The sequence below is a fragment of the Aulostomus chinensis genome, chromosome 13 (assembly GCF_037954235.1).
Source record: "Aulostomus chinensis isolate RoL2024-O1b breed Wild chromosome 13, RoL_Achi_v1.0, whole genome shotgun sequence".
NCBI lineage: Eukaryota > Metazoa > Chordata > Actinopteri > Syngnathiformes > Aulostomidae > Aulostomus > Aulostomus chinensis.
Genome location: NC_141332.1, coordinates 6826258 through 6852484, shown reverse-complemented (window position 1 = coordinate 6852484; position 26227 = coordinate 6826258). Strand labels below are relative to the sequence as shown.

General features: G+C 41.6%; 2 protein-coding genes across 11 annotated transcripts; both read left to right on the top strand.

Moving 5' to 3' along the window:
• The first annotated feature begins 313 nt into the window (after positions 1-313).
• cfap100 (cilia and flagella associated protein 100) lies at positions 314-7893 on the top strand. 8 transcript variants are annotated; one of them, XM_086222886.1, is made up of 14 exons: positions 314-508; positions 2613-2788; positions 2866-3049; positions 3146-3210; positions 4060-4223; positions 4321-4401; positions 4524-4702; positions 5192-5273; positions 5477-5519; positions 5591-5745; positions 6046-6175; positions 6254-6456; positions 7280-7373; positions 7719-7893. In XM_086222886.1, the coding sequence occupies exons 2-14, from the start codon at positions 2690-2692 to the stop codon at positions 7842-7844; spliced, it is 1605 nt and encodes a 534-aa protein (XP_086079012.1). In that variant the 5' UTR covers positions 314-508; positions 2613-2689; the 3' UTR covers positions 7845-7893. The 8 variants fall into 8 exon arrangements, with proteins under 8 accessions (XP_086079012.1, XP_086079010.1, XP_086079014.1 ...); XM_086222884.1 differs by lacking the exon at positions 314-508 and adding an exon at positions 527-578; XM_086222888.1 differs by lacking the exon at positions 314-508 and adding an exon at positions 579-608.
• Positions 7894-8116: 223 nt separating this feature from the next.
• ap1ar (adaptor related protein complex 1 associated regulatory protein) lies at positions 8117-25216 on the top strand. Of its 3 annotated transcripts, XM_086222892.1 has the most exons (11): positions 8117-8338; positions 18701-18749; positions 19178-19204; positions 19372-19397; positions 20178-20274; positions 20425-20523; positions 21023-21078; positions 21771-21844; positions 21968-22090; positions 22206-22354; positions 25018-25216. In XM_086222892.1, the coding sequence occupies exons 1-11, from the start codon at positions 8268-8270 to the stop codon at positions 25105-25107; spliced, it is 861 nt and encodes a 286-aa protein (XP_086079018.1). In that variant the 5' UTR covers positions 8117-8267; the 3' UTR covers positions 25108-25216. The 3 variants fall into 3 exon arrangements, with proteins under 3 accessions (XP_086079018.1, XP_086079020.1, XP_086079017.1); XM_086222891.1 differs by lacking the exon at positions 25018-25216 and having other exon boundaries at positions 8118-8338; positions 22206-24988; XM_086222894.1 differs by lacking the exons at positions 20425-20523; positions 25018-25216 and having other exon boundaries at positions 22206-24988.
• Positions 25217-26227: the final 1011 nt, after the last annotated feature.

Sequence of the window (26227 nt, the reverse complement as noted above, 5' to 3'; positions counted from 1 at the left end):
CCCGCCTCTTATCAATACGCATCTTTGTATTTCTCCTGTCAATTTGTAATTTTGGAATAAAGCTGAGTTGACGTCGTTTTTGCTTGTGCTACGGTGACCATATACATGACATATGAAGGAAAGAGAGTTGTCCTGTCTTACAACAACCATGATCCACCTACCATCATCAGAAGAACCGTCCACGCGTCTCAGCAGCAGCGGTGACGTCAACATCCGAGCCAGTCGGGACGCCGGCGAAGTCGATGTCAGATCCGGCGGTGCCACCTGGCGGCGAGCTGGAACATTGGCGTCTGGAACTCTGGAATATGAGTTGGCCAACCAACAAACCAAAGACGCTTTTATTTGAATCGCTCACTTTCCTCCCGGCAGTTGGGGGAGGGAGTCCTCGCATGCTCTCCCTCCACACCAGGAGCCGCGACTGTGGCTCCGGGGCCGACACTAACGAGTGTCTACGGACATTTAACGCTACACGTAGGAGACCGTGAAGGCATCAGTTTCCCTGACAACGGTACACAAACGAAGGGGGGGGGGGGGGTCGGTTTTTTTCGGGGTTTTCTTTCCCTGAAGCGTTACAGACGGTAAGACTACAAATCAACCTGTATTACACGGTAAGACTACAAATCAACCTGAATCAATGGTAGGACTACAAATCAACCTGTATCAATGGTAGGACTACAAATCAACCTGTATTACACGGTAAGACTACAAATCAACCTGTATCAATGGTATGACTACGATTCAACCTGTATTACACGGTAAGACTACAAATCAACCTGTATCAATGGTAGGACTACAAAACTACCTGTATCAATGGTAGGACTACAAAACTACCTGTATCAATGGTAGGACTACAAATCAACCTGTATCAATGGTAGACTACAAAACTACCTGTATCAATGGTAGGACTACAAAACTACCTGTATCAATGGTAGGACTACAAATCAACCTGTATCAATGGTAGACTACAAAACTACCTGTATCAATGGTAGGACTACAAATCAACCTGTATCAGTGGTAGGACTACAAATCAACCTGTATCAGTGGTAGGACTACAAATCAACCTGTATTACACAGGAAGACTACAAATCAACCTGTATCAGTGGTAGGACTACAAATCAACCTGTATTACACGGGAAGACTACAAATCAACCTGTATTAATGGTAGGACTACAAATCAACCTGTATCAATGGTAGGACTACAAATCAACCTGTATTACACGGGAAGACTACAAATCAACCTGTATCAATGGTAGGACTACAAATCAACCTGTATTAATGGTAGACTACAAATCAACCTGTATTAATGGTAGGACTACAAATCAACCTGTATTACACGGGAAGACTACAAATCAACCTGTATCAATGGTAGGACTACAAATCAACCTGTATCAATGGTAGGACTACAAATCAACCTGTATTACACGGGAAGACTACAAATCAACCTGTATCAATGGTAGGACTACAAATCAACCTGTATTACACGGGAAGACTACAAATCAACCTGTATCAATGGTAGGACTACAAATCAACCTGTATTACACGGGAAGACTACAAATCAACCTGTATCAATGGTAGGACTACAAATCAACCTGTATCAATGGTAGGACTACAAAACTACCCGTATCAATGGTAGGACTACAAAACTACCTGTATTACACGGGAAGACTACAAATCAACCTGTATCAATGGTAGGACTACAAATCAACCTGTATTACACGGGAAGACTACAAATCAACCTGTATCAATGGTAGGACTACAAATCAACCTGTATCAATGGTAGGACTACAAAACTACCTGTATCAATGGTAGGACTACAAATCAACCTGTATTACACGGGAAGACTACAAATCAACCTGTATCAATGGTAGGACTACAAATCAACCTGTATCAATGGTAGGACTACAAAACTACCTGTATCAATGGTAGGACTACAAATCAACCTGTATCAATGGTAGACTACAAAACTACCTGTATCAATGGTAGGACTACAAATCAACCTGTATTAATGGTAGGACTACAAATCAACCTGTATTAATGGTAGGACTACAAATCAACCTGTATCAATGGTAGGACTACACATCAACCTGTATCAATGGTAGACTACAAATCAACCTGTATTAATGGTATTGCCAAGCCAACCTGTAATCAGCACCGACAGCCATTTTATGAGCTAGCTAACCTCCCAGCAGTTAGCGTCATCTTCCTGCCCTCCTTGGTAGCTCTGCTGTGGCTTGTCTCCTGCCGGTGGAGGAGCCACATCTGAGGAACCACCGTCCCCAGGAGACTTGCCGCTCCTCCAGACATTCGTGTTGAGAGGATCTCAGATAAAGACCAGCTCAGAGGATCCAGAGTTCAGGTCCTTCATTGGATTTTAAAAGCCCAGCAGCTCAGTTTAGCTTTCCAGGGGCAGTGAGTCGGTCAAGACTTTGTTACCAGGTCGATCCGTCTGCTTGGCAACTCCAAGTTGGCTTTCATCTGTTTCCCTTTGCAATCAGCAGCCATTTTGAATGCTGGAGCAGCTCCTGGCAGACCTGATGTCATCAGCTCGGTCCGGTCCTAAGACAGCGACTTGATTGTGTCCCCATTGTGTCCCTCTGACGTGTTTTCAACAGAGTCCCCCTGAGCCAGGCGCAGCACCCGGTCACTGATCTAGACCACGACCCTTCCTCTCAGATCAGCGTGTGCCGACATGAGGAGGTGGAGGGAGGCCCAGCAGAGTCCTTTCAAAGTGCCTGACAGTAATGGCATTTTTGTACTGAGCTTAAATGAAAAAACAGACCGAAAAGAGGTTGGTGTGTGTGGGTTGGAGCGCAAGAGTGTGAATCCAAGGAGTCTCCCACTGACTGAGTTCTCCTCCGTGCTCAGGAGAAGCGTAAGTTCCTGTCCCTACCAACTGCTGAGAAGACAAGCAGGACTACAGGAATCATGGCCCAGAGGAGGAAGGAGCTGGAGGAAGAACTGGAGGGAGGGAGGAGGAACCAGAGATGGAGCAGGGCTGGGTTCCCTCAGCCTGCTAGACAGGAGCTGAAGATGGCCATGATGAAACCAGGTCTCACGTGTAGACAGACAGCTCGCTCAGTCTTAGTGGAGCAGGGCGCTTGCTAGCATCATAGGTGACGGCTCCTGGTGTGTCTTCTGTCCTCAGAGAGTGTGATGAGGGACAGCAAACATGAAATGATCTCCATGGAGCGGCAGAAGGCGGTGCTGGAGGTAGACCACGTCTCCTGGGACTCTGGCCATGAGCTTCCCTCTGGTTTGAAAACAAATCAGCCGATGTCACCAGCACGTTGGTGCCAGCTGACCTTGTTGTCTCCCCTCAGTCTCTCTGACTGATGGGGTTGTTGCTGCTCTGGTCCCTGGTGGGGCTTTCCAGTGCTGCTAGGAAACGCCACATCTGCTAAACCAGACACAATTATTCATGATTCGTTTTACATTCCTAGTACATTACAACATGGGCTTTCTATATCGTTTAATAATTTCAAATTGGAGGCGGAGACATTTGTCCTGGTAAGTGATGGAGAGCTGAGGGTTTAATGATGCATTGATCCACATTTCAATTCACTGATGCTAAAAGATCCATCCATTCCTTTCGTGAGCGCTCATCTTTGGTGCACATTTATTTTGAAAGTCCCATGACATCTACTTCCTTTTTGCTGCAGCTCCACCACCAGCTTTACTTCATTCTCTCTTAAGGAAGAAAAGTTTGTTTTCATATAATAAGTGGACTTGATTGTGTCTCTTGGGGTTTGCAGATCTGATTGAGACGGACATTCTGAACCAACACAAAACCGACAGCAGCAGGTTCATGAACAGCTGCAGCCTGAAGAGGGCAGGCTAGCGCCGCCCTAGTGTGGCTCTCTGCTGGTCACTGGTACACAAACAGTATTTGGGACACTAAATATGCTAGCTAAAGCTAGCCAGCTCTAAAATTCAGACATTCACTCTAGTTTCAGCGAATGCTGCTGCAAGCAAATATATATGTGTGTGTATACACACATATATAAATGATGAAATACATAAAGAGTACTTACTGAAGCACCTCCCTCCCCCCTTCCTCAGATATCGGTTATGACCACAAGGTCGGAGATTGTGAGGATGGATGAGGCTGTAGCGAAGGAGGAGAGGCAGCTGAATCTGCTGGAGAAGGTCATCGAGAAAGACAATCTGAAGTTCGAAGAATTCCTGAAGGAGAACGAGAAGAAGTCTGTGGAGGCCAGAACGTTGTAAGAACAAGTTTGACTGATGTGTCGTAGCTTCGGAGGAGCTGAGCAGGTATAATACAACTCATATTCTCATATTGGTGGGTGTGTCTGTCCTCAGTTTTGAGCGTGAGGTGAAGGCCAAACAAGAGAAGAACGCAGAGATCAAGAGGCTGACCTCGCAGATAGGGACCGTGAGAAGGTAGCCGTGTTTCAGCCAGCCCGCTGGGGCTGGTTACGGTGGTTTCCATGTCAGTTCCACACTGAAGGCTCTTACCTGAATGCTGTGGTACTTCAACTCAATCAAGTGTTTCCTCTTCAAAGTGAACTCGTCAAGTTGGAGGACATCCTAAAAGACCTCAAACGATACCAGGAGGTTCTGTTCAAGTTGTCTCCTCCAGAGTGGCAGGAGACCCAGAGTGCAAAGCACTCCACCAAAGCCCTGCCTCATAAAAACAGTCAGGATGAACAGGGGCTGGAGCCTGAGTCCACACCCACACACGGCAAGTACTTAAGACGAGTACTTACAAATCCTTAAAACACCTCATGTCCACCTCTCCTCTGTGCTGCACTAGGAAGCTTCGACCCTCAGAGACCAGCTGACTGCTAGCAAGCATAGCATTAGCATACCTCCATCAAAGTCATTCACTATTTGAGGGCTCGGGTTGCGCTGTCCAGCAGTAATCCTCCTCATCCCCCCTCAGAGATAGGGGTGCTCTTTCTGTTCTAGACCAGAGTCGTTGATGATGTTCGACAGATTTGCAACAAAGCTCATCCACTAGCGCTCATTGTGCTAAGCTAGGAAGGGGCCAGCAGGGCAGAGGAGGGTCTCTATCTTCCTGTCTGTCTCTGAGGATGAGGGATCATACGGCTGTTCCCCGAAGAGCTGGCATGTTCCCTTAAACAGGCACTGAGAAGCAAGTGAGCAAATGGAGGCGGTAGACAGTCTGGATCCATCTGCCTTCACAGTGTCAATGCTAACATCTACTCAGGTGTGGAGAGCGAAGCCGCCAGTCCAAGCCACGGCCTGCCGTCCATCAGAGAGCCTGGATGGCCGTCAGAGCGCAGCCCCAGGTCAGCCTCAACACTCCCGTCAGCTGCTCATGTCACCACTGACGCAGCCATAAACGCCCCTGGCTCTCCTCTGGCGTCAACCATCTTGGTTGCAATGAATATAGGATTTGTTTTGCACTCATGCAGTCTTTTTATTTTCCTCTGAACAATGGGACTGACAAAGGTGCTCCTACTGACCCTAAACTCATTTCCTGCTGTTTTAGGGTCATGAACTCTAAACCGGACACTGACAGCTTAGAGTATGAGGTCAGTGCATCTGAGAACCCATGAACGTTTCATCTTCATTTGCAGTGTATAATTGTGTCTTCCGACTGCAGGATGAGCCAGAGCTGTACTTCACCGACCCCCAGCAGCTTCTGTATTTGATGACCGAGCTGACAGAGCAGAACTTGTCCCTCATTCAGAACTCTGCGCGGGTGGAGGAGACGCTGGACGAGCTTCGCCTGTCCATGGAGACGACCAGCATGAAGATGTGAGCTCAGAGTTTGAGGGGTCGCGCTCTCCGAATGAAGGGTTTGACCTGTCGACTTAGTATGATTTTCCTCACACTTGAAATGGTGGTCGCAGGAACGCGGAGACACGGCCATGACCTCCACCCTCGCTTGGCTTGTCACATTGATTCTTGGTCACTGTGGATCAAAGCTTCAGTTACATTTTCAAAACGAGAGGAGCGTGAGAGAGCGAGTCCCACATGTAGCCAAAGCCACCGCAAAGTACAAAAAGTGGCAACAAGAAAACCTCTGACTGAGCGCTTGTTCCTGTCTGTCCCAAGTGAAAAGGATGAAGAACATCGAGAGCTGCTGATAAACGACATGAATCGAAGGATCAGGGAAGAGAAGGGAAGAGCTGCCAAGCTGCAACAGAAGGTTCAGCTGCACGTCTCACTGAACACAGAGGACCAGGTCAGCCGTCCCGTCAGGTGGCGTTAGGTGTCTCCGCTCTCTTTTTCCATCATGTCTCAGTCTTCCTCTGGCTTGCAGGATGACATGTTGGATGCTATCGGTGAGAAGGTGGCGGATGTGCACCGCTGCTGCGTTGATGAGCGGGTGAGCAGCCTCAGCACCCTGGAGAAGCTGGCCAGTATTGAGATCCACATGTCATCACTGCTGCAGAGCCTGGAGAGAATCCCTGAGGAACGCCTGGAGATGATGCAGAAGATCAAGGACAGCGAGAGGAGGAGCCGGTACGTCTGGCCAGGACCGCACCTTCCAACAGGTCACACCCAGTAACGTGACTGGGAGACGATACGGTGTTTCTGTTCACCACAACATCCATCCATCTATCATCCATCCCCACATCCATCTATCCCTTCATCCATCCATCCATCCATCCATCCATCCATCCATCCATTCATCATCCCCCCATCCAGCTATCATCCATCGCCACATCCATCTATCCATCCATCCCCCATCTATCCATTCATCCATCCCCCATCCATCTATCCATCCAGCCACCCATCCATCCATCCACCCACCCATCCATCCCCACATCCATCATCCATCCATCCCCCATCTATCTATCCATCCATCCCCACATCCATCCCCCATCATCCATCCATCCATCCATCCCTCCATGTTCTCCCTCTTCTCCTGTTCAGGGTGGTGGTGCCTATCCCAGCAGCCTTCCCCCTGGACAGGTCACCAGTCCATGGCAGGGCCAACACATAGAGACAGACAACCATTGGCTCTCCCAGCCACGCCTACTGTCAATTTAGAGTCTGGATTAACTTGGTCCCCTCTTGATGTCTTTGGACTGTGGAGGAAGCTGGAGTACCAGAGAGAACCCAGCAGGAACAGGGAGAACATGGAGACTCACCCAGAAAGACCCCGTGCTGCAGCCGGGGCTCCACCCACAACCTTCTTGCGGGGGGGCCACAGTGAGGACCACTGCTCCACTGGGCCTTCCTCATCACAACAGGGACCTGGAAATGTCTCACCAGTGTGTCTGGTTTGTTGTGTTTTTGTTACTCATAGAAGTCTCATTTTTCTGAATGCGTCATGTTGCAGGCAGCGTGAGGAGAAGCAGAGGGAGCAGCGAGAGAAGCAGAGGGAACGGACGAGGAGGTACTTGGAGAGATCGCTGGCTGATGCCCAGAAAAGAGTACGTCATCTTCATTGGTCGTTACTACTACGACTATTATTGCAAGTATTTGGGCAGATAGGCAATTAATATTCAAAACTGAATTAATTACATTATTGATTATTCATTTGAAATAATCACATTTAACTAGAGATCATCCACAATAGTTCTGTTTTGCACCAATTACAAGTTCAGAAGCTTTTGATGTGTCTAGTGAGGGCCAACCTCGTCAGTGCTGGCCCTGCCACAGATCCCCCACAGATCCTCTACAGATCCTCCACAGATCCCCCACAGATCCCCCACAGATCCTCCACAGATCTTCACACTGATTAGGATCCTTTTCAGCTAAAACCATTTCCCTTTCAGAGCGGAAGGAAGCTGATGCCCAGGTGCCTCCCGGGGTCCCGGAAGGTCCGAGGGGATAAGGTGGAGAGCGCTCCTGTGGAGGAGGACGTGCTTGCCTCCCTCTTCACAGCGGATGACACGGACTAAAGAGATTCATGGAAATTGTCTGGAAATAACAAATAAAATGATGCTGTCTACAGAATGTTTGGTTCTCAGCTGTTGATTTGTACATTTAATCTGCATCATTGCCCCATCATGCACCACGCCAGTTCAACATCTGACTATCATTGCAAGAAGTCATCTTTGTGATTGTCAAACTGTCTCCCACAACGACTTTTACTTGATTTTTCTTCGATGAACTTTTCTGCAGCAGTCACATTTTTGAGGACTAGTAGCAAGAAGATACCAGCAGGGGGCGGCGCAGAGGCTCTGTCTGGCGGCCGGAGGAGGGGGAGCAGGACGAGGAAGGAAGTTTGCTGGCTGCCGAGGACTCGCCGGGGGATGTAGCCAGCTGCAGCCGCCGGACAGTGCTCGCTCGCCGGCTGGATAAGCGTCCTCCCCGACCATGCAATGGGTAACTGCTGGGCTCAATGTGTCGGGCTCTTCCGGAGGGAAGCCAGCAGGATCCAGAGAGGAGGCGGGTGAGTCGACAGCAGTTCCGCTAGCACGCTAACTAGCATGGAAGTAGCTCCCACGCCAGCCTGCCGGTCTCGGCTAACGTCTGCCCCCCGGTGTCTGGTCGGAATGGTCTTGTCGGCTCCTTGCTTGAGCCGGGCAGCTGGCAGGGGCAGTCCCGTTGTGTGGGGTCCAAACCCGCAGCTGGGACCTGGACCCCACCCCAGCTGTCACCTGTCAGGACCGGGACCTGCTAGCTAGCGCTGTGGCGGGTTCAGTCACTGGGCACTGGCGTGGGGGACTGGCAGGACCTGGACCTGGACCTAGACCTAGACCTAGGCTCCGGGAGACCTGCAGCCCTGGTTTATCACTACTCGCGTAGGTAAACCATCTACTCCACGTCTGAGAATCAACAGCGATGCTGTGGTCTCAGCTGTACGGTTCCGACGTCATTTACTGGCTGTTGCGTCACCCTTGTGACCAAGCTGGCAGCTGCTGATCAGGGAGCGCTTGCTGGAGAACTTCCTCTCCATGTGCAAGTGCCCCCACCCCAGCTGCAGCTCGGTCGGGATTCCATGTCCTGTGACCCCTCGATCACGTGGGGATGTGTCCTGCAACAAACAGAATAAAGGTGTAACATTATGACGGGAGAGAGTCTTCTACCAAGATTCTACTCAGGCTACCGCGCGCTACAAGACCTGGAATCATGGATTCAGGAGCACGTGACGTCAGCTGGGAACATTAATGGTGACGCCTATCAGAATCAGAACACTTTTTTGATCTCCATGGGGTAATTGAGTCAGTTTCTCCCTAAACATGTAGAGTAGATAAACATCTAGAGTAGATAAACATGTAGAGTAAATAAACATGAAGAGTAGATAAACATGTAGAGTAAATAAATATCTAGAGTAGATAAATATCTAGAGTAGATAAACATGTAGAGTAAATAAACATCTAGAGTAGATAAACATGTCGAGTAAATAAATATCTAGAGTAGATAAATATCTAGAGTAGATAAACATGTAGAGTAAATAAACATCTAGAGTAGATAAACATGTAGAGTAAATAAACATCGAGAGTAGATAAACGTGTAGAGTAAATAAATATCTAGAGTAGATAAACATGTAGAGTAAATAAATATCTAGAGTAGATAAATATCTAGAGTAGATAAACATGTAGAGTAAATAAATATCTAGAGTAGATAAATATCTAGAGTAGATAAACATGTAGAGTAAATAAATATCTAGAGTAGATAAATATCTAGAGTAGATAAACATGTAGAGTAAATAAATATCCAGAGTAGATAAACATGTAGAGTAAATAAACATGTAGAGTAGATAAACATGTAGAGTAAATAAACATGTAGAGTAAATAAACATGTAGAGTAGATAAACATGTAGAGTAGATAAACATGTAGAGTAAATAAATATCTAGAATAGATAAACATGTAGAGTAGATAAACATGTAGAGTAGGTAAACATGTAGAGTAGATAAACATGTAGAGTAGATAAACATGTAGAGTAGGTAAACATGTAGAGTAGATAAACATGTAGAGTAGATAAACATGTAGAGTAAATAAACATGTAGAGTAGATAAACATGTAGAGTAAATAAACATCGAGAGTAGATAAACATCTAGAGTAGATAAACATGTAGAGTAGATAAACATGTAGAGTAAATAAACATCTAGAGTAGATAAACATGTAGAGTAAATAAACATGTAGAGTAAATGAACATCTAGAGTAGATAAACATGTCGAGTAAATAAATATCTAGAGTAGATAAATATCTAGAGTAGATAAACATGTAGAGTAAATAAATATCTAGAGTAGATAAATATCTAGAGTAGATAAACATGTAGAGTAAATAAACATCTAGAGTAGATAAACATGTAGAGTAAATAAACATCGAGAGTAAATGAACATCTAGAGTAGATAAACATGTCGAGTAAATAAATATCTAGAGTAGATAAATATCTAGAGTAGATAAACATGTAGAGTAAATAAATATCTAGAGTAGATAAATATCTAGAGTAGATAAACATTTAGAGTAAATAAACATGTAGAGTAAATAAACATCTAGAGTAGATAAACATGTCGAGTAAATAAATATCTAGAGTAGATAAATATCTAGAGTAGATAAATATCTAGAGTAGATAAACATGTAGAGTAAATAAATATCTAGAGTAGATAAATATCTAGAGTAGATAAACATGTAGAGTAAATAAACATCTAGAGTAGATAAACATGTCGAGTAAATAAATATCTAGAGTAGATAAATATCTAGAGTAGATAAACATGTAGAGTAAATAAACATCTAGAGTAGATAAACATGTAGAGTAAATAAACATCGAGAGTAGATAAACGTGTAGAGTAAATAAATATCTAGAGTAGATAAACATGTAGAGTAAATAAATATCTAGAGTAGATAAATATCTAGAGTAGATAAACATGTAGAGTAAATAAATATCTAGAGTAGATAAATATCTAGAGTAGATAAACATGTAGAGTAAATAAATATCTAGAGTAGATAAATATCTAGAGTAGATAAACATGTAGAGTAAATAAATATCCAGAGTAGATAAACATGTAGAGTAAATAAACATGTAGAGTAGATAAACATGTAGAGTAAATAAACATGTAGAGTAAATAAACATGTAGAGTAGATAAACATGTAGAGTAGATAAACATGTAGAGTAAATAAATATCTAGAATAGATAAACATGTAGAGTAGATAAACATGTAGAGTAGGTAAACATGTAGAGTAGATAAACATGTAGAGTAGATAAACATGTAGAGTAGGTAAACATGTAGAGTAGATAAACATGTAGAGTAGATAAACATGTAGAGTAAATAAACATGTAGAGTAGATAAACATGTAGAGTAAATAAACATCGAGAGTAGATAAACATCTAGAGTAGATAAACATGTAGAGTAGATAAACATGTAGAGTAAATAAACATCTAGAGTAGATAAACATGTAGAGTAAATAAACATGTAGAGTAAATGAACATCTAGAGTAGATAAACATGTCGAGTAAATAAATATCTAGAGTAGATAAATATCTAGAGTAGATAAACATGTAGAGTAAATAAATATCTAGAGTAGATAAATATCTAGAGTAGATAAACATGTAGAGTAAATAAACATCTAGAGTAGATAAACATGTAGAGTAAATAAACATCGAGAGTAAATGAACATCTAGAGTAGATAAACATGTCGAGTAAATAAATATCTAGAGTAGATAAATATCTAGAGTAGATAAACATGTAGAGTAAATAAATATCTAGAGTAGATAAATATCTAGAGTAGATAAACATTTAGAGTAAATAAACATGTAGAGTAAATAAACATCTAGAGTAGATAAACATGTCGAGTAAATAAATATCTAGAGTAGATAAATATCTAGAGTAGATAAATATCTAGAGTAGATAAACATGTAGAGTAAATAAATATCTAGAGTAGATAAATATCTAGAGTAGATAAACATGTAGAGTAAATAAACATCTAGAGTAGATAAACATGTAGAGTAAATAAACATCTAGAGTAGATAAATATCTAGAGTAGATAAACATGTAGAGTAAATAAATATCTAGAGTAGATAAACATGTAGAGTAAATAAATATCTAGAGTAGATAAATATCTAGAGTAGATAAACATGTAGAGTAGATAAATATCTAGAGTAGATAAATATCTAGAGTAAATAAATATCTAGAGTAGATAAATATCTAGAGTAGATAAACATGTAGAGTAAATAAATATCTAGAGTAGATAAATATCTAGAGTACATAAACACGTAGAGTAATTAAATATCTATAGTACATAAACACGTAGAGTAAATAAATATCTAGAGTAGATAAACATGTAGAGTAGATAAATATCTAGAGTAGATAAACATGTAGAGTAGATAAATATCTAGAGTAGATAAACATGTAGAGTAAATAAATATCTAGAGTGGATAAACATGTAGAGTAAATAAACATGTAGAGTAGATAAACATGTAGAGTAAATAAATATCTAGAGTAAATAAACACGTAGAGTAAGTAAATATCTAGAGTAGATAAACACGTCGAGTAATTAAATATCTAGAGTACATAAACACGTAGAGTAAATAAACATGTAGAGTAAATAAATATCGAGTAGATAAACATGTAGAGTGAATAAATAGAGTAGATAAATATCTAGAGTAGATAAACATGTAGAGTAAATAAATATCTAGAGTAAATAAACATGTAGAGTAGATAAACACGTAGAGTAGATAAACACGTAGAGTAGATAAACACGTAGAGTAAATAAATATCTGGAGTAGATAAACACGTAGAGTAAATAAATATCTAGAGTAAATAAACATCTAGAGTAGATAAACACGTAGAGTAAATAAATATCTAGAGTACATAAACACGTAGAGTAAATAAACATGTAGAGTAAATAAATATCTAGAGTAAATAAACATCTAGAGTAAATAAACACGTAGAGTAAATAAATATCTAGAGTAGATAAACACGTAGAGTAAATAAACATTTAGAGTAAATAAACACCTAGAGTAAATAAATATGTAGAGTAAATAAACATCTAGAGTAGATAAACATCTTGAGTAAATAAATATCTAGAATAGATAAACATCTAGTGTAGATAAACATCCTGAGTAAATAAATATCGAGAATAGATAAACACCTAGAGTAGATAAACACCTGGAGTAAATAAATATGTAGAGTAGATAAACATGTAGAGTAAATAAACATCTAGAGTAGATAAACATGTAGAGTAAATAAACATCTAGAGTAGATAAACATGTAGAGTAAATAAATATCTAGAGTAGATAAACATGTAGAGTAAATAAATATCTAGAGTAAATAAATATCTAGAGTAGATAAACATGTAGAGTAAATAAACATCTAGAGTAGATAAACATGTAGAGTAAATAAATATCTAGAGTAGATAAATATATAGAGTAAATAAATATCTAGAGTAGATAAATATCTAGAGTAGATAAACATGTAGAGTAAATAAACATCTAGAGTAGATAAACATGTAGAGTAAATAAACATCTAGAGTAGATAAATATCTAGAGTAGATAAACATGTAGAGTAAATAAATATCTAGAGTAGATAAACATGTAGAGTAAATAAATATCTAGAGTAGATAAATATCTAGAGTAGATAAACATGTAGAGTAGATAAATATCTAGAGTAGATAAATATCTAGAGTAGATAAACATGTAGAGTAAATAAATATCTAGAGTAGATAAATATCTAGAGTAGATAAACATGTAGAGTAAATAAATATCTAGAGTAGATAAATATCTAGAGTACATAAACACGTAGAGTAATTAAATATCTAGAGTACATAAACACGTAGAGTAAATAAATATCTAGAGTAGATAAACATGTAGAGTAGATAAATATCTAGAGTAGATAAACATGTAGAGTAGATAAATATCTAGAGTAGATAAACATGTAGAGTAAATAAATATCTAGAGTAGATAAACATGTAGAGTAAATAAACATGTCGAGTAGATAAACATGTAGAGTAAATAAATATCTAGAGTAAATAAACACGTAGAGTAAATAAACATGTAGAGTAAATAAATAGAGTAGATAAATATCTAGAGTAGATAAACATGTAGAGTAAATAAATATCTAGAGTAAATAAACATGTAGAGTAGATAAACACGTAGAGTAGATAAACACGTAGAGTAGATAAACACGTCGAGTAATTAAATATCTAGAGTACATAAACACGTAGAGTAAATAAACATGTAGAGTAAATAAATATCTAGAGTAGATAAACATGTAGAGTAAATAAATAGAGTAGATAAATATCTAGAGTAGATAAACATGTAGAGTAAATAAATATCTAGAGTAAATAAACATGTAGAGTAGATAAACACGTAGAGTAGATAAACACGTAGAGTAGATAAACACGTAGAGTAGATAAACAAGTAGAGTAAATAAATATCTGGAGTAGATAAACACGTAGAGTAAATAAATATCTAGAGTAAATAAACATCTAGAGTAGATAAACACGTAGAGTAAATAAATATCTAGAGTACATAAACACGTAGAGTAAATAAACATGTAGAGTAAATAAATATCTAGAGTAAATAAATATCTAGAGTAGATAAACATGTAGAGTAAATAAACATCTAGAGTAGATAAACATGTAGAGTAAATAAATATCTAGAGTAGATAAATATCTAGAGTAGATAAATATCTGGAGTAGATAAACATGTAGAGTAAATAAATATCTAGAGTAGATAAACATGTAGAGTAAATAAACATCTAGAGTAGATAAACATGTAGAGTAAATAAACATCTAGAGTAGATAAATATCTAGAGTAGATAAATATCTAGAGTAGATAAACATGTAGAGTAAATAAATATCTAGAGTAGATAAACATGTAGAGTAAATAAATATCCAGAGTAGATAAACATGTAGAGTAAATAAATATCTAGAGTAAATAAATATCTAGAGTAGATAAACATGTAGAGTAAATAAACATCTAGAGTAGATAAACATGTAGAGTAAATAAATATCTAGAGTAGATAAATATCTAGAGTAGATAAATATCTAGAGTAGATAAACATGTAGAGTAAATAAATATCTAGAGTAGATAAATATCTAGAGTAGATAAACATGTAGAGTAAATAAACATCTAGAGTAGATAAACATGTAGAGTAAATAAACATCTAGAGTAGATAAATATCTAGAGTAGATAAACATGTAGAGTAAATAAATATCTAGAGTAGATAAACATGTAGAGTAAATAAATATCTAGAGTAGATAAATATCTAGAGTAGATAAACATGTAGAGTAGATAAATATCTAGAGTAGATAAATATCTAGAGTAGATAAATATCTAGAGTAGATAAATATCTAGAGTAGATAAACATGTAGAGTAAATAAATATCTAGAGTAGATAAATATCTAGAGTAGATAAACATGTAGAGTAAATAAATATCTAGAGTAGATAAATATCTAGAGTACATAAACACGTAGAGTAATTAAATATCTAGAGTACATAAACACGTAGAGTAAATAAATATCTAGAGTAGATAAACATGTAGAGTAGATAAATATCTAGAGTAGATAAACATGTAGAGTAGATAAATATCTAGAGTAGATAAACATGTAGAGTAAATAAATATCTAGAGTAGATAAACATGTAGAGTAAATAAACATGTAGAGTAGATAAACACGTAGAGTAAATAAATATCTAGAGTAAATAAACACGTAGAGTAAGTAAATATCTAGAGTAGATAAACACGTCGAGTAATTAAATATCTAGAGTACATAAACACGTAGAGTAAATAAACATGTAGAGTAAATAAATATCTAGAGTAGATAAACATGTAGAGTAAATAAATAGAGTAGATAAATATCTAGAGTAGATAAACATGTAGAGTAAATAAATATCTAGAGTAAATAAACATGTAGAGTAGATAAACACGTAGAGTAGATAAACACGTAGAGTAGATAAACACGTAGAGTAGATAAACACGTAGAGTAAATAAATATCTGGAGTAGATAAACACGTAGAGTAAATAAATATCTAGAGTAAATAAACATCTAGAGTAGATAAACACGTAGAGTAAATAAATATCTAGAGTACATAAACACGTAGAGTAAATAAACATGTAGAGTAAATAAATATCTAGAGTAAATAAACATCTAGAGTAGATAAACATGTAGAGTAAATAAACATCTAGAGTAGATAAACATGTAGAGTAAATAAATATCTAGAGTAGATAAATATCTAGAGTAGATAAACATGTAGAGTAAATAAATATCTAGAGTAGATAAATATCTAGAGTAGATAAACATGTAGAGTAAATAAACATCGAGAGTAGATAAACATGTAGAGTAAATAAACATCTAGAGTAGATAAATATCTAGAGTAGATAAACATGTAGAGTAAATAAATATCTAGAGTAGATAAACATGAAGAGTAAATAAATATCTAGAGTAGATAAATATCTAGAGTAGATAAACATGTAGAGTAGATAAATATCTAGAGTAGATAAACATGTAGAGTAAATAAATATCTAGAGTAGATAAATATCTAGAGTAGATAAACATGTAGAGTAAATAAATATCTAGAGTAGATAAATATCTAGAGTACATAAACACGTAGAGTAATTAAATATCTAGAGTACATAAACACGTAGAGTAAATAAATATCTAGAGTAGATAAACATGTAGAGCAGATAAATATCTAGAGTAGATAAACATGTAGAGTAGATAAATATCTAGAGTAGATAAACATGTAGAGTAAATAAATATCTAGAGTAGATAAACATGTAGAGTAAATAAACATGTAGAGTAAATAAACACGTCGAGTAATTAAATATCTAGAGTACATAAACACGTAGAGTAAATAAACATGTAGAGTAAATAAATATCTAGAGTAGATAAACATGTAGAGTAAATAAATAGAGTAGATAAATATCTAGAGTAGATAAACATGTAGAGTAAATAAATATCTAGAGTAGATAAACACGTAGAGTAGATAAACACGTAGAGTAGATAAACACGTAGAGTAAATAAATATCTGGAGTAGATAAACACGTAGAGTAAATAAATATCTAGAGTAAATAAACATCTAGAGTAGATAAACACGTAGAGTAAATAAATATCTAGAGTACATAAACACGTAGAGTAAATAAACATGTAGAGTAAATAAATATCTAGAGTAAATAAACATCTAGAGTAAATAAACACGTAGAGTAAATAAATATCTAGAGTAGATAAACACGTAGAGTAAATAAACATTTAGAGTAAATAAATATCTAGAGTAGATAAACACGTAGAGTAAATAAACATTTAGAGTAAATAAACACCTAGAGTAAATAAATATGTAGAGTAAATAAACATCTAGAGTAGATAAACATCTTGAGTAAATAAATATCTAGAATAGATAAACATCTAGTGTAGATAAACATCCTGAGTAAATAAATATCTAGAATAGATAAACACCTAGAGTAGATAAACACCTGGAGTAAATAAATATCTAGAGTAGATAAACATGTAGAGTAAATAAACATCTAGAGTAGATAAACATGTAGAGTAAATAAACATCTAGAGTAGATAAACATGTAGAGTAAATAAATATCTAGAGTAAATAAATATCTAGAGTAGATAAACATGTAGAGTAAATAAACATCTAGAGTAGATAAACATGTAGAGTAAATAAATATCTAGAGTAGATCAACATGTAGAGTAAATAAATATCTAGAGTAGATAAACATGTAGAGTAAATAAACATCTAGAGTAGATAAACATGTAGAGTAAATAAACACGTAGAGTACATAAACATGTAGAGTAAATAAACACGTAGAGTACATAAACATGTAGAGTAAATAAACACGTAGAGTACATAAACATGTAGAGTAAATAAACACGTAGAGTAAATAAGTAGAGTAAATAAACACGTAGAGTAAATAAACAAGTAGAGTAAATAATAATGATTATGTGGACTCCCAGGTACTTGTAGTCCTCCACAATTTCCACACCGACCCCTGGATGGAAACAGGGGTCACTGGTGCCTTGGTCCTCCTCAGGTCCTCGACCCGCTCCCTTGTCTTTGCCACGTTCAGCTCCCGGTGATTCTGCTCACACCATGTGACAAAGCCCTGAGGAGTGACTCCAGCCGGTGGCGGCACGTGCGTGGAGGGTTACAGGAGCCGGGTCATTGAAGACCAACACGTCACCAGTTCTGGCTTTCTGATGTCCCAGCGTAACTGGTTTTGCTGGGTTTGTGAAAAGATAAATTGACACATTTTAAAAGTCAAAATTCTCTTTAAATCTGGACAGAGGCGCAGCAGAGGCACGTTGCAGCTCTGCGGCCACAGGTGCATCTCCCCTGGGAGCCGTGACTTTAAACTAAACACTTATTTTGGCGATTATTAGTATAGTGATATGAGGAGAGATGGAACAGCGAGGCTGAGGTCCTTGCCCCGTCGTACACATGATTAAAACTGACGGAATTCTAGAGCCAAGTACTGGTAGCATGACTGGGTGAGCTCAGGGTCAAAGGTCATTCCGTCAGATGGTCTTGAAAGGTCTTGGCCCTGTTTAGCCTCATTGAAGGTGAGTTTCTGTTGTGCAGCACGTTGACGGTTGTTGGTTCCGTCACACATTTCTTCACCCCTCCCTTGTGTAGGACACCAACTTCATAAACCAGTACACGAACAGAAAACCACCAAAGAAAAAATACCTGAACAGTTCACCTGAAAACTGCCATACCTTACCCAACAAAGTACCTATGAAGTACATTCAGGCTGGCGTACACTTAATTATACTCCTGGCTAGTTTGACAGTGGATGTAGTTCTTTCCAGAGATGAGGATATTTCATTTCTAAAGCGGTTCTCCATGTTCTCCTCATCATCAGGTCCAAGTACTTCCGCAGCAGCACCACGGGGGAGCATTACACCATCGAGGTACGTGCAGCTGACAGGAAATGACTCGGTAACCATTTAGCCTTTCGTGTCAGCATCAGTGGCCCAAACTAGCATGCCCCACGTCTGCCGGATCCGGACTCTCGTGTATTCAGACCGCTCTCCGCACGCCGTAGATCAGGGGTGTCAAAGTGGTCCAGTTAAGGGCCGTGTGGCTGCAGGTTCTCATTCCAACCCAGCAAAAGCAACACCTGATCCAACCAATGAGCTGAGGGGGAGGCAGCTTGATTGATTTAAGTTGGATCAGGTGTTGCTTTTGCTGGGTTGGAATGAGAACCTGCAGCCACACGGCCCTTTACTGGACCACTTTGACACCTGTGCTGTAGATGAAGTGTTTGTGTTGTTGGCTGTGCGTGGTCGTGAGCTCAGTGTGATGCCATCCTGAGTGATTTGTTTGTTTCTGTTTGCAGTTTGAGAATCTGGTAGAAAGCGATGAGGTGAGTGAGACCCAGGCTGATATAAGCTCTCAGTTTAGGTGTGTGTGTTTTTGTGCGAGTGTTTGTGTGAGTGTGCGTAGCAGCATGTCTGATGAGGCAGTCCTCTGTGTGTGGGCGGAGCAACCAGGTGTGTTGTGCTGAGCTTCATTCTTGTTTGTGTCTTGCAGGCTGAGAGCCCGCTGCCCTGCCCCAGGTAAGAGGAGTTGTAGGTGACTGTTGTAACCCTTTCACACTGAAACATGCGGGTCAAAGCAGGTTTTTGTACCCGCGTTTGCTCGGCATCAGGGCGCATTCAGGCTTCCAGCAGACGCGGGTCTGAGCTCCCGCTGTGAGGCTGCGTGCCTGTGTTTTTCTCTCTCGTACGTCATCGCGCTGACAACATCCTCATGACACATAAAAGTGCGCCGGGGTGTCCCATACGGTTGTGATGTGAAGATGGCGGTACAAGTTGTTTGTCAACTCGGTGGCGCCTGCTCAGTTCACGTCAGGGTTCCCGGTTGGTGGGAGTTCCCCAGCAGAGATGAACTCACCTGAGATCATCCTCATGGAACTGTTAGAACAACAGGAGTGGAGTGGCGTCTGGGGACATCAACAGGAGACTGATGTCATGGCAGAGGCCCAAACTTTATTGAGACATGAGTCAGCAGCTCTCACAGCCCCATTTTTAAAAAAATTTTTCCGGAGCTTCCACAATGACAGCCTGACAGGCGGCTCAGTGACAAAATCAGAATGCAACAGGAAGGTCGCTGGAAACTTGAGACAACGCGGGTTGCCTTTTTCTCACTGCAGGCGAGGCGAGCAAAGCCGCTAAACACCCGGGTCGCTTGGAGGGTCGGTGGACACGGGTCGAAATGCAGAGTCGACCCTTTCAGAGTTCACCCGTGTTTTTGGTGCAGTGTGAAAGGAGCTTAACTGATCATGTGACTAGCTGTTTGCCCCCTAGACAAGTTTTGTTGTGTTCTTCTTTGTTCAGGCCCATTAGTGAAGATGAGATGGGTCACCTCAGAGAGCACCGCTACGCCGCCATCTCGGACCAGCAGGTCCTGATAGACCAGAAGCTCCAAGCTGAGGTAAGAGGACGATGTCGCCGGGACAGAGATTCAGCCCCCGTTATTTTGTTTTAAACTTACTTTTGCTCATTTTTCATTTGCTGCATTGTTTTTTCTGTTTAAGTAATTTTCTGTTTTGTCTTTTGTTTCATTTGTGTTATTTCTGCTCAGTTAGAGGAACAAGAGGAGAAGTTAAGGCTAGAAGAGGAGGCTAGAAATGCCGCCCAGCGTGAGGCTGCCAGGCTGGCTCGTGAACGAAAATTGAAGGAGGTGAGGCGACACTGAGCGCTCCTCCCTTCTGCCAGTTTACCTTACTGCTCGAAACAACGAGTCCTCAGACCTGGCCAGCAGGTGCAGAGGCTGCCCAGCATCCTCAAGTCCTCTGTGGCCAGATATCACTCCATCATGTCTTGTTTTTGTCCTCATCAACTTGTTGTCCTGCAAGAGAAATGGTAGTTGTGTCTTAGCCACTAGTATGAATGTCACATAGCCCTCAGTGGGTGCAGGACCTTCCTTGGGGCTATGCTTGTGCTAGCAGGCGTGGAGCAGATGGACGGTTCAGGATGTAATAGCGGTAGACGAAGCAGGAAGGTCACAAGAGCGCAGACTAGTTCTTTGGGTAGTCCCCTCAACCAGAACCAGATTGCCTTGTTCTTTATCACTCCACATTCCACCACGGCTCTGACGTTGCTTTGTTTGTGTCCGATTGAGCCGAGCACATATTTGCTAGAGAGCAGCTTGATTTGACCTGTGCTGCATCTGTGTGCAGCTGCCGACCCACGGGGCACGCGGCAAAGCAGACGGCGGAGAGACCCGGCAAAGCAGGTGAGTTGTGTGTGTCTGTGTGTGTGCGTGCATGTCTACTGTTGTTGTTTTCGTCTACAAAAACCAGGGAGAGAATGAGAGAAGTCAGTCCATGTCCAGCGTGAGTCAGTAGGTGGCGCTATTTTCCTGCTTGGCTGGCCGCCGTCACGCTCTCTTCCCCAGGCCGCACCTACGGCAGGCTTAATTTCAGCCGGCTCTTCAACTGAGACAGTGGACTTTAAGTCCTCGTTGGTCCAGAATTTCATGAGGTTTCTGTACAGTGCTGCTACGATGCCACGCCCCCCATGTAGAACGCCAGGCTGATTAAAGTTTGCAGACGCCTGAGAAGATCGACCCCCAGTCACATCCTTTCGGTGTGTTGGTCTCACTGCATACGAGTTCAGCTGGAGTCGTGAGTTTACCTGTATTTCAAAGAAATATTGCTTTCTCTACCATGTGAAGGCACTGCAGGGCTCCAGGCGACTCGGTTCTGCACAGAAGCATCAGAGATGTGGTGTAGGATGGATGTTGAAGCACATGAAGCTTGCGTGTTCTACCAGAAGCTCTCGGTCTCAGTAGGAGGCAGCGGTAGTGCAGCTGACACAGCTCCTCTCTGCTCCTGTCCAGCCACAGCTGCATCCTTCTTCAGCGACTTGGTTTCTCCATGAGTGAGCAAATGTTCTACAGGTCATTGTCTTCCTGGCCTGTTTCAGACAAACCTCCGGGGAGGGTTTCGCCATCTACCTCCAGAACGTGAAAGCCCAGTCTGAAGCTTTCAGGAGCACCCGTGAGTCAACCAGCTCTGATCATTGCATCTCCAACAACCTTTGTGTAGCGTCTGTGCTTGTCAAGTCGAGCTGAAGCCCAGAGTTTGATACCGTCTGTGTGCGGATGGTCTGTGCTCTTCCAGGTCTGCCCTCAGACACAAACGTGGTGACTCCAAACACAGAGAGCAGCTGGGACTTCACCACCAAGACCCGCTCCACCAATGAAGACGGGACGTCCCTGGATCTCGAGTGGGAGGATGAGGAAGGTGAGGCTTGATGGTTTGGAGGGCTCAGAAAGCTGTCAGTAGCAAAGAGGGTTCTTTTCTTGCGGGGAGTAGCGTTCCTCTCCTGAAACACTGCCGCGGTGCCGTCTCGTTCTAGGAATCAACCGAGGTCTTCCAGCCTGGGAGAGGTCTCGGACGGAGGAGGACATCCTCCGTGCGGCCCTGAGGCCCGCCAGCAAACAAATGCACAGCGGTCCGACCTCAGCCTCCGAGGACTCCAATGCACTGGAGTGGGAGAATGATTTTGTGAGTACTCACCCAGAGGACCACGTAGACGCTGAATTTGAAGGGTTTGTCAATCCTGTCCTGGACACACCCTCTGAGGAGGCCTCGGACACCCAGAACAGATAGTGTCCAGCACCACAGGAGACTGACTCTCCACATCAAAGCTCACCAGCTTTTTGCCTCATGAAATGCAAATCTAGGTTGTACCTGCTCTTCATGTTCTGTGCTGAGACCGATGCTGCAGCGACTCAGACTCTTGTCTTCAGTGCCTTCCTCTCTTGACCGGTTGATGAACTCTAGTTCACCATCAAAGTTCCGTCAGGCCCCGCTGATCACTCATCTAGGGAGACAGTTGAAGGGTGATGGTTACAAAACATCGCTGGTGGTGTGAGAGGTTGTCAGAGACTGCTTGCCCTGATTTTCTGGCATTTACACGTGTGTGTGTGTGTGTGTGTGTATACACGTATATAAAGTATACGCAATAGAGTGGCGCAGGAATGAGTGCTAAAGCTATGGAGTTAGCATAGTCTCTCGGCTCCAACTCAGTGACACTTTGTGGTTCTCACCAGCTTGGGATGTTTTAACATTTTGTTCTACATCATAAAAAATGTCAGTAAATACTCAGACGCACCCTTGTCTCAGGACGGCGTCAGAATTGGCAGATATTGGTCATTTTTGATGAACCGGTACAGTTCAATTTGTGTTGACCCAGATTTGCTCCAGTCTCTTCTTTATTATCTGTTGTTGCATTAATATGATTTACGCACTTTTCCAAATGTTTTGGAAATAAAGAAAAAAAATCACTTTTCCAAATTCACATTGTGTAATCTGTTTGTCAGGATATTCACATGAGCTTGTTTCATAGAGATATTCTCCACATTGGTCGGTACGGGTTAGTAACGATTTGTAAAAATATGATATAAATATCTGATGAGGGCAACAAAAAAATTCCAATTTCGTTCATAGAACATAAACACCAGACGGAGGTTCAGTTCTACATCAGATTCACCAGTAAACACCAGACTGGTGGATGGTGGAGGTTCAGGTCTACATCAGATCCACCAGTAAACACCAGACCGGTGGATGGTGGAGGTTCAGTTCTACACCAGATCCGCCAGTAAACACCAGACCGGTGGATGGTGGAGGTTCAGTTCTACACCAGATCCACCAGTAAACACCAGACCGGTGGATGGTGGAGGTTCAGTTCTACATCAGATCCACCAGTAAACACCAGACTGGTGGATGGTGGAGGTTCAGTTCTACATCAGATCCACCAGTAAACACCAGACCGGTGGATGGTGGAGGTTCAGTTCTACACCAGATCCACCAGTAAACACCAGACCGGTGGATGGTGGAGGTTCAGTTCTACATCAGATCCACCAGTAAACACCAGACCGGTGGATGGTGGAGGTCCAGTTCTACATCAGATCCACCAGTAAACACCAGACCGGTGGATGGTGGAGGTTCAGTTCTACATCAGATCCACCAGTAAACACAGGGCTGTTGGAGTGGTGGAGTCTTAAGAACCTGGGTTGCTAACAAGAGTCTAGAGGAGCCTATAGAGGTCATTAAAGGTCATCAGGGGAAACACAAGAAGCTTGAAGCTTAGTGGTGTGACCTTGAAGTCATGTGACCCTGGTGTAGCTCCTCCATAGGCTAATGTTAGCTTAGCACTGCTAACGTAGCATCCAGGCTTCCAGCATCATCAGAGGGTTCATTAGTGAAGATGATCTTGATGAACTAAACCTGGAAGATCATCAACTTCTGTTCACCAGAGCTGATTTACTGATGCAATCACCACAACCATATGCTAACATCCTGTTGGACTACAAAAGCACCTCATTCCTGACATTTCCTGTGGAACTACAAAAAGGCCTCATCCCTGCGGCACTCTATGAGCCTCGTTGAAACAGCCAACCGGCACCAGTCCAGACAGGTCACTGTCATTGGCTTGGCTCTCAAACTGCTTGTTTTTGATTGGTCCATTTAGATGTGCGTGATTCTCACCTGAGAACCCGCTTAGCATCACTACAGAGATCCTGATGATGAAGACGTCATGTACACTTGAGCCTGGGCTTCCTCCAGTTTTCTGTTAATTGATCTGAGGTCAGAAGTAGCTTGCTGCTCACTCCAGTGTGCATTCTGCATCTGAGTGGATGACTTGAGTGTTAGCAGCCTGTCACTGCTGCAGCAGGGCACAAAAGTCCTTCGTCAGTTTCAGAAAACATTATGGAAAATGTCCATGGGAGTTAAAGCTCGGGAATACGGGAATGTTTTTTTCCAGACCGTCCATGGAAATTGATGTGCATGAAGATAAATGAACTGGACATTCTGGTGGTCCTGACTCCTGGCTGCGTGCTGTGCGCTCTTCCATCATGCGCAGACTGGGAGCGTCTTGTATGCCATTGCAGGGATTTGGAAGCTGCCTCACTGTCTGTTGACCCCGGGACTCTGACCAGTCAGCTGAGTTGGGCGTCCTACAGGGCCACATTCATACTGAATGTTTCTAACATTTTTAAAATCCAAAATGTTTGCATGCTAATTTGCTCATCAGAATTCTTAATGTTTATATTAATGCCTTTGCACAACATGGTAAAAGGTGGGTGTAAATTAGCCCGGTTTATTCTGGTGAATTCCCATTGGAAGTTGAATCCTTCCCAGAATCTTGCAACTGTCCTTTGCAGGATTTCCTGTGGGACCAGAGAGGAGGACACAAGTGTGCGCGGAACCCTGAGCAGCTCCGACCTCACTGTCCAATCACTTGTAATGTTTGAGTGCCTCATTTATTCCAGGAAACTGTCTCAGTGCATTTTGTTCTTGCCTTGCTGTGATGCACCACCTGATTTATCACTGTCACTTTCTGTAAAATCAAATGTAACTTGTCACAATGAAAAAAAATGCCAAGAATGTCTGAGGTGTCACCTGATTGACTGGAGGGACCCACCTGGGGCCGCCGCGTTATCATCTAGCCCTGGAGAGAGAGGTTATTGGGGATGCAGAGGAAGAAGAAATGTTGTGTTTAGGCCGCAAAATCAAACTTCAATTGACCCTTGGCTAAGGCCCCTTAGTTACGGTTACCAAGCTTGCTTTTAGAACAAGCATAGTTTTCCCATTGTTGCTAACGTCTCTCCCAGGAGAAGTACCGTCTGTTTTAGAAAACCAAAGAAGGGACCTCAGACAGAAGACCCAGAACGTGAGAAGGATTTATTCAGGCTGTTAAAGGGACTCAACAACCAAATCCCATTAAAGGCAGAAGCTGAAGCCTCAGCGGGCGACTGAGACAGAGCAGCTGGGAAGCTGGGGGCGGGGCTAGTTGAGGGCCAATTTAATTGATTAGTGAGCTCAATATTAATATTGTCTCATGAAGTTGGTTCGCTTTGATTGAATTGAGGGACTGAGTTCTGGCTTGTGATTTTTGTGTATCTTATCTTTATCCCTCCATGCACAGGAGAAGCGATCTGTGACCTCCGAGGTCTCTGCGTGTCCGTTGTTATGGTGATATTTTTACTACCAAGGAGAGCAAACCCCAGTGGAAGAGTCCATCTGGGAGCTTCATCTGAAAAAGATGTCATTGTCTTTACAAGTGTGAAAACGTCCTGCTGAGGTGGAGCGGTGATGAGCGGCGGTGAGTTGACGCTGCGTCCCTGTGCTATTGGCGATGGCAAGTGTAGTGGCACCACTGAGCCTCAGAGGCCTGGGCTGGCTTCTTCATTCTTCTTCATTCATCCTCCTGGTCTTGGCAGTCAGCAGTGCTGCAGATGCTTCCTAAGATGGACTCCCCACTGGTAGAGCGGCGGTGTGGTACAGGAACCAACACCCTGCTAATGGTGATTCACGTTTAACTCTTAAATTCAGATATCAGAATAAGAATGGTAGAAATACGAAAACGCCTGA